The sequence below is a fragment of the Equus quagga genome, chromosome 16 (assembly GCF_021613505.1).
Source record: "Equus quagga isolate Etosha38 chromosome 16, UCLA_HA_Equagga_1.0, whole genome shotgun sequence".
NCBI classification, from domain to species: Eukaryota; Metazoa; Chordata; class Mammalia; order Perissodactyla; family Equidae; genus Equus; species Equus quagga.
This window is the reverse complement of record NC_060282.1, coordinates 1,230,196-1,237,868: the sequence shown is the minus strand read 5'-3', so window position 1 is coordinate 1,237,868 and position 7,673 is coordinate 1,230,196. Positions and strand designations below refer to the sequence as shown.

Below are 7,673 nucleotides of genomic sequence, written 5' to 3'. Positions count from 1 at the left end.
GTGCCGCCGGTTCCCACGGCAACCGGGGGTCAACAGGTCCAGCCCCGCGGGGTCCCGGGCCCCCTCGCGCCCAGGGCCGGCATGAGCGCCTCCGAGGTGGACCGCCACGTAGCCCAGCGGTACCTGCTCCAGCGGCGGCTCGGGAAGGGGGTGAGCGCGCGAGGCCCGGCGTCTGTCCCTCCCGCCCTGCCGGGACCCCGGGCTCGCGCCCGCCTCCCCACGGACTGTGGGCGTGGCCCTGGGCAGGCCACCGCGGCCCTCGGCGCCTCGGCCTCCTGTAACAGGGCCCTAACCGTGCCTGCTGCCAAGGGACTTGTCACCGGCCTCCCAGAGCCGGGTGACAGCCAGGGCCCCCAACCGTCTCAGGCCGGCGCCCACAGCACGCTCTGGGGAGGCCAGGCCCACCCACTCCAGGCGCCCAGGGGGAGGGACAGATCCCAGGCCGGGCCGGAACGGCCTGAGCGGTAAATGGGGTGAGCATGTAGTGGGGGCCAGAACCGTGTGTGCATCCATGTGCATTGTGTGTATGAGCATGTGGGATTGTGTATGAGCATGTGTGTGTGAAGGTGTGTGACAATCTGGGTGTGAGTGTGTAGCGGGGGAGGGGAGAAAGAGTGGGCCAGACAGTGCAAACAGCAAGTGCAAAGGCCCTGAGGCAAGGACCTGCTTGGCTATTGGGGAGATGGCAGAGTTGGTGTGGCTGGATAGGAATGACTAAAGGGAGGGGTCCCATCATGTGGGGCTTTGGATTCTACTGTGAGAGACACAGGGAGCCGAAACAGCTGTTGGTACCACTATACAGGGCTCACCCTGCCCACTCTGTCGAGGATGGACAGTGGGGGTGGGCAAAGGAGATTAGTTAAGAGGTTAGTGTAGCCATCCAGGCAAGAGATGCGGGGGCTCAGCTCAGAGTGGGGTAGCAGAGACGGTAGGAAGTGGTCCATTCTGATGAATTCTGGAGGTGGAACCAACAGAATCTGGGGACAGGCTGGATGGGGTATGTGAGAGAGAGGGGTGTTAGGATGCCCAGAAGGGTGAAATGCCATCCCAGAGAAGAGACAGGCTTCGGTTTCTGCCCAGAAGCTCCCATCTGTGACCTCATTTCCTCCTGGGGCCTCTCCAGATCCCACCCTCCTCCCTTGCCTCCATGTCCCCTTGCCTCCCATCACCTCCTCCAGAAGATGCTGGATTCCTGGGCAGCAGGCTGGGCAGCCTTAGCTGCAGGGGCCTCACCCAGAGCCACAGCCCCCACCACATCCCCGTCCGTCCCCTCCCAGGAGCCACAGCGGGAAGGAGGAGCCTTGTGTCTGCAGGGGCAGTCTGGGGGGCAAGCGATGGCGCTGGGCCCAGCAAGCTGACCACCCGCCTCCCCAGGCCTATGGCATCGTGTGGAAGGCGGTGGATCGGAGGACTGGCGAGGTTGTGGCCATCAAGAAAATCTTTGATGCCTTTAGGGATAAGACGGATGCCCAGGTAAGAGGGCGGGGAAGGGGTGTGGGGAAGGACCAGGGCAGGGGTGTGGGGGTGACCCCCTGCCGCCTTGGTACTGGGGAGCCCTAGCGTAAACTTGAAGCCCAGCCACAGCAGGCTTCCGGCATTTCTCAGAGCAGCACCCCTGCGACCCCGTGGTCCGGTGGGTATGTGGGTGACCAGCATCAACTCCTTTGGATCTCTTCCATGTCGGCTTCCTTCTTGCTCCTCACTCACACTCGTGTTTCTGTCTCATTCCAGAGGACGTTTCGGGAAATCATGTTGCTGCAGGTGAGCGGCCAAGGCCACCCGCCCACTTCCCCAGGTACAGTCTCTCCAGACAAGGGGGGCAGCTTGGCCCCTCGACCCCCAGAGCACAGCCCCACATTCTCTCCCCAGGAATTTGGGGACCATCCCAACATAATCCGCCTCCTGGACGTGATCCGGGCGGAGAACGACAGGGACATCTACCTGGTGTTGGAGTCTATGGGTGAGTGAGGCCTCACTCAGACCCCAGCCCCGCCTCTGTCCTGGCCCAGGGTCCCCAGTGGCCTGGCTCCCTCTGTATGTCCCTCTGTTGCTGGGGTCCCCGCAGTGGCCAGTGCCCTCATCTTGGGCAGTGTCCCTGTGCCCAAGGACAAACAGCTGGCAAGTGTCAGCCCCCAGGGCCTGGCAGTGACCACCTTGACCCCACCTCTACAAGGCTCCTGCTTTGTCCACTGCTTGCAGCTGTATTTCCTTTTTCTACTCATTTTGTAAAACAAAGTCAACATGAAATAAAGTATTAAAAATAATTCCACACACTTTTACTGCTGTGCTGACAGAGGCAGTGAGCAGGCCTCAGAAGCCTGCGGGGACTGCCCGGCAGTGTGCCCGCCCAGGACACGGCTCTGAGGGTGGCCAGCAGGGCCCAGGGACTGCGGGCAGTGGGTGGGCTGAGGCTCCCTCCCTGGCATGGGCTCAAAGTGGGACAGACCTGGCTACTCTTGCCAGGCCCCCAGGCTGACCTGCAAGTCCTGTCCTGGCCCCCTAACCCCCGGGCCCCCCAGACTGACCTGCGTGCCCCCCCAGACACTGACCTGAATGCCGTCATCTGCAAGGGCGGTCTGCTGAAGGACGTCCACAAGCGCTACATCTTCTACCAGCTCCTGCGGGCCACCAAGTTCATCCATTCAGGACACGTCATCCACCGGGACCAGAAGGTGAGCCCACGCTCCGTTCACTGGGCGCTGACCCCTGCACGCACCCACCGAGGCGACCTCGAGCCCCGGCCCCGTCAGCGCTCACCGCCCTCCTCTCCCCCAGCCATCCAACGTTCTCCTGGACTCCAGCTGCTTGGTGAAGCTATGTGACTTCGGCCTCGCACGTTCCCTCAGCGGCCTCCCTGAAGGGCCAGAGGGCCAGGCCCTGACAGAGTATGTGGCCACACGCTGGTACCGGGCTCCGGAGGTGCTGCTGTCCGCAAGCCGGTAACAGTGACATCCCCTCCTGCCCCCATCTCCCCCGGAAGCATGGCCCCTGCCCAGCCAGGGCCCCCAGGCCGTCCTCTTCCCCCACATTGTCCTCACAGCCCCTCCCAGCACCCCAGACTCAGCCCCCTTGAGTGTCCCTGCTCCCACCCCCACCTCTGCTCTGGGGTCCCCCCACCCTCTACCCCTTCCTGCCCCAGGTATACCCCTGGGGTGGACATGTGGAGTCTGGGCTGCATCCTGGGGGAGATGCTTCGGGGGAAGCCCCTGTTCCCTGGCACATCTACGCTCCACCAGCTGGAGCTGATCCTGGAGACCATCCCGCCACCATCCAAGGAGGGTGAGCATGTGTGTATGGGTCCACTGGGTACCAGAGATGCTGAGGGTCGGGGCACACAGCTGTGGGGACAGCATCTGACAGGTCAGGACTGGTAGGAAGGAGGATGGGGAGAGTCCAGAAGCCTCAGGAAGAGGGGAAAGGGCAGGCCCTGTGGACAGTGCGCCCAGGAAGGAGCTGCTGGGGTTTTGAGGAGCAACTGGGCAGAGTCTGCCAGGCAGCAGGGCCTGGGCCCAGGATGCATGAGTGCCAAGCAGTGCCCAAGAAGGGTCCAGCCAGGTCAGGCCAAGAGCGCTAGCCCCGCTGTGCTAGCCCTCCACACACTGTGCTGGGAGCTGGGCCAGGGGAGTGGGGGGGGGGGGGGGGGGGAGGGGGGGGAGGGGGGAGAGAGGGGAGGGGAGACGCCAGGGGTCCTTCCTTTTCCCTGGGGGAGGGAGGCGGGGCAAGAGAGAGGCGAAGGACCAGGTGGAGGGAGCCCTGTTCTCCCCCCAGGTCTCTGCTTTCCCGGGTGGAGAGGGCAAGGGGCTCCTCCACAGAGGTGGGAGTGCCAGGATGTCATGGACGTGTGTGCATGTGAGCATGGGCTCGTGTTGAGGGTGTAAGAGTGTGCAAGGGCAGGTGCACATGTGGGTGCACATAGGCACACATGGGGGCACCGTCCAGATATCTGGGGTTGGAGCCCTGCCAGCCCGCCAAAGCCTGCAGAGAAGTCACTCCACGGCCGGGAGGGACGGCTGCAGAGCTCCCTGAGCCCCCACCCACCAGCCCTCCTGATCACATCACCTTCTGGCGCCCACTCCGCAGACCTCCTGGCTCTCGGCTCAAGCTACAGCGCCTCTGTTCTGACCCGCCTGGGGTCGCGGTGAGTGCGTGCTTGGGAGCCGGCCTCCAGCACTCTTCCCCCGACCTTGCTGGCAGGTCTGTGCCAGCCCCGCCCTGCTCTCCGGATGCGGGTCTCAACCCAGCAACTGTTGGTCCAACTAAAAAGGCGGAGTCCTCAGCAGCCGCCCAGCTCAGCCTACGGCAGGGAGGGGGCGCGGGAGGCTCGAGGACGCTGCTATGGGGTGCGGAGAGGAGGGGAGCGGAAGACAGGCTGCCTGAGAGTCCCGCATGGGCGGGGCTGGGGGGGGTGGGTGATCCACAGAGACAGTTAAAGGGCGGGGCGAGGGTTGGAAGCCGAGCCCTGGGTCACAGATGGGGGTAACGGGAGAGGCCCGACCTGGAGACAGAAGGATACGCGGGCCGCTGCAGGCCACGGCAGACGCTGGACACCCTCCTGCCACCCGACACGCCCCCGGAGGCCCTGGACCTCCTCAGGCGACTCCTGGTGTTCGCCCCGGACAAGCGGCTTAGCGCCGCCCAGGCTCTGCGGCACCCCTACGTGCAGAGGTAGCGGCGGGAGGGGCGGGGTCCCGCGGACCAGCCCCGTGCCGCGCCGGGGTTGGTGGTTGGGTGCCCCTCCTGCGCTGAGCCTGAGAGGCCCAGGAGCCTTGCTTGACCGCAGCGGGGGTCTCGCTTCTCCTGCTCCCTCCTCTCTGGCTTCTCGCAGGTTCCACTGCCCGGCCCGTGAGTGGACACTGGAGGCGGATGTGCGGCTCCCGGTGCAGGAAGGAGTCCAGCTCTCGGCCCCCGAATATCGCAACCTCCTCTATCAGGTGCTCTGGCCGGCGACCCCCATCATTCCCCATCCCCGCGCATCCTCGAGGCCTCCCCCTGCCTCAGCGATCCCCAATGACCCCCACGCCAAGCCGCGCCCCTCCCCTCCCGCAGATGATCCTGGATCGCAGGGGCAACAGCCAGGTCCCGAGAGAGGAGGGCCTGGGGGACGCCCCCCGGCCCCAGGCACCCCCGCCCAAACCCGGAGCCGTCCCCCGGCTGGCCTCGGACTCGCCCGCGCAGAACCCTGGACGCAGGCCTCGGAGTGGCCCCGGCTGCGAGCCCGCGCGCGGTGTGTGATCGCTGATGGCGCCACCCTGAGCCGACCCGGACCCTTGGGGTGGGACACCAGCCGCCTGCAGCCAGACTCCTGATCCGGGGGGATGACCTTCCGACCCCACAGAAGCCCTCGGCAGAGCCACGAGCCTTCCCAGGCAGAGCTCCGGGCCCCTGCTCCGGCCTCCGCCCCTAGGAGGTCCTGGGAGGGGGGAAAGGTCCCCCGGGGCGACGACGGCGTCCCCCTCGGCACCCTCGTGGGTAGGTCGTTGGGGGTGGGCGCGGGATGACCCCTCCAACTGTACCTTTCCGAGGGCTGAGGGCCGGCAGCACCCTGGTCCCTCAGTGACCCTGTGATGCGCCTCTTCCGAGATGAAGCCCGGCGTGAGGGGGGCGGCGCCCTCCCTGACCTCGCAGGCGGCTGCCCAGGTGGCCATCCAGGCCCTGATCCGGAGTGACCGCGACCCGGGCCGTGGGGTGCAGGCCACCGCCGCGCCACGGGTGAGCCCGGCCCCTTCGGCCCTCGCCTCCCTTCCCGTCAGCCCTTCCCCTCCGACCCGGGGCTCGCTCCCCGTTGGGTCCTCCCCTGCCCCTTCCTCCCCTGCGCCTGCGCCGCCCCTGACCGGCCGTCCGACCGCGTGCAGGTCCCCCACGGGCTTTCCCGCGAGCCCCGGCCCGGCCGGAGGATGTTCGGCGCCTCGGCCTCGCTGGGGGCCCAGGGGGCCGCTCGGGCCGCGCTCGGGGGCTACTCACAAGCCTATGGCACCGTCTGCCGCGCGGCGCTGGGCCGTCTGCCCCTGTTCCCTGGACCTCGCGCATGAGCCGCCCTCCCGCCCTCAAACCCCCCGCAGCTCAGCCGCGACCCGGATCGCCCCCTCCCTTTGCCTAGCCCCTTGTCCAGGCCTCCCGCGGGGTATGGGGGGATAGATGAGGTTCCCACCCAGCCCCAATCACTTCCGCCAATAAAGACTTGTCTGTCCCCTGCTTACCTGCCCACATTTCACCCTCAGCGAGGGACAACCACTGAGGCCACATTACCCATTTCCTGGAGCCCACCCCCTTCAGAAGACCCCATCCCATGTCTAGGACAGAGCCTATGAGAAGCTGCGTCATCACCTTCTGCTGTCACCCTGTAGCTCCTCTCTGCCCAGTGCCCAGTGTTTTCCCTCTAGAGGGGCGCTTTGGGGCCAGCTTCCTGTCCTTTGTCCACAAATGCCCTGGGGCCTGTCTGGTGCCAAGCACATCAGAAGCCAGCCTGGGCCTGTTACAGGGGTCATGCTGTCCCCAGGGTAGTCCTGGCAGAGCAGACACCTGTGCACCCATTGCCTGGGTGCAAGCCACCACATGACCACATTTGTCACCCTGAACCAGAGAGGGAAAGGGGAAGAGATGAAAGGGCAGTGCCCCAGGGTACAGACCCTGACTGTAGTCATTGTCGGTGACACCAGCCAGTGCCCCACCAACACAGTGACTTGTTCCTGGTTTGGCCTGGGGGGAGGGTGGGGGACACCCTGGGGATGTCTTGTAGGGCTCAAGGCTACCTTCTCTGGTCACCACGAGGAAAAGGGCCTGGTGTGAGTCCAGTCCAGAGGTGTTGGGGGCTGAGGAGATCCAAAGGGCCTAGCAGGCAGCAAGCTGTGTCTCAGGGTTCCCTGAGTGCCCCGCACAGCACCTGACGCTGGACAGGGACCAGAGCACAGGCCAGCCACTTCCCAGCCGCGAGAGGTCGCAGCCTAAGGGGAGAGGCCTGTACTGTGTTGAGGGCCTGGCTGCTGGGAGCTGAGGGAATGGTGGGGGGAGGGGGAGGTGTGGGCAAACAGAGCTGGGCAGAGGTGGGCCCAGACCAGCCAGCTGCAAGAGAGATTCAGAAGGCTGATGGCAGAGAGGACAGGGGTTGGGAGGAGGCCAAGGAAAGGGGGGGCCAAGGATGAGGGCCACAGTTTGGGCTTGGAGATGAGCCAGCTGCTGAACAGGCAGCTTTCTTGAGTTTCAACAGCCTGAGGCAGAGCCCCAAGGTGATGGACAAGGGGGAGATGAGGCTGTGGGGATGACTGCCATTGCCCAGAAAGGAGCAGGTGGTGCACGAGGAAGCCCGGCCCTGTGCACAGAAGCAGGGCACTGGGAGGGGAGGGCTGGAGGCCTGGACAACTGGGGAGTGGCCCCTTGGCCCCCAGGGCAGGGAAGGACTCAGGTGGACAGGAGCCCCAAGATGGGGCTAGGAAGTGTCTGCTGCGCTTGGTGATCAGGGGCCCCCAGGACAGTGCCTGTGGGCTGTGCCTACACAGACAGCTGGGCGGCCGGTGAGGCAGGGGGCAGCCAGCTAAATATGGGTGTGAAGCGAGGCCTGCCATGGGAAGAGGCTGAGAGGTGGCAGGAGTTTGTGTTGGGCTAGAAAATACAGATATAGGTGTTGGCAGCACAGGTGGCGAGGGTGGTGGTGTCCAGAGAGAAATCTGAGATGATTG

General features: G+C 65.4%; 1 protein-coding gene across 10 annotated transcripts; it reads left to right on the top strand.

Moving 5' to 3' along the window:
* On the top strand, positions 1-6,192 carry MAPK15 (mitogen-activated protein kinase 15). Of its 10 annotated transcripts, none has more exons than XM_046641823.1 (15): positions 1-150; positions 1,375-1,473; positions 1,606-1,761; positions 1,870-1,960; positions 2,542-2,672; positions 2,776-2,939; positions 3,140-3,279; positions 3,769-3,849; positions 4,081-4,138; positions 4,528-4,665; positions 4,826-4,931; positions 5,047-5,224; positions 5,336-5,469; positions 5,587-5,709; positions 5,853-6,192. In XM_046641823.1, the coding sequence occupies exons 1-15, from the start codon at positions 82-84 to the stop codon at positions 6,027-6,029; spliced, it is 1,845 nt and encodes a 614-aa protein (XP_046497779.1). In that variant the 5' UTR covers positions 1-81; the 3' UTR covers positions 6,030-6,192. The 10 variants fall into 10 exon arrangements, with proteins under 10 accessions (XP_046497779.1, XP_046497782.1, XP_046497781.1 ...); XM_046641825.1 differs by having other exon boundaries at positions 2-150; positions 1,732-1,761; positions 5,581-5,709; XM_046641822.1 differs by having other exon boundaries at positions 2-150; positions 5,581-5,709.
* The last annotated feature ends 1,481 nt before the right edge of the window (positions 6,193-7,673 follow it).

What these genes read in the sequence shown, in the direction of transcription:
- MAPK15 (XM_046641822.1), top strand. Translation starts at nt 82, where the DNA reads ATGAGCGCCTCCGAGGTGGACCGCCACGTAGCCCAGCGGTACCTGCTC. An exon ending in CCTGGTGTTGGAGTCTATGG is followed by an intron (nt 1,961 to 2,541) that starts GTGAGTGAGGCC and finishes GTGCCCCCCCAG; the next exon opens with ACACTGACCTGAATGCCGTC. An exon ending in CGGCTGCGAGCCCGCGCGCG is followed by an intron (nt 5,225 to 5,335) that starts GTGTGTGATCGC and finishes CCGACCCCACAG; the next exon opens with AAGCCCTCGGCAGAGCCACG.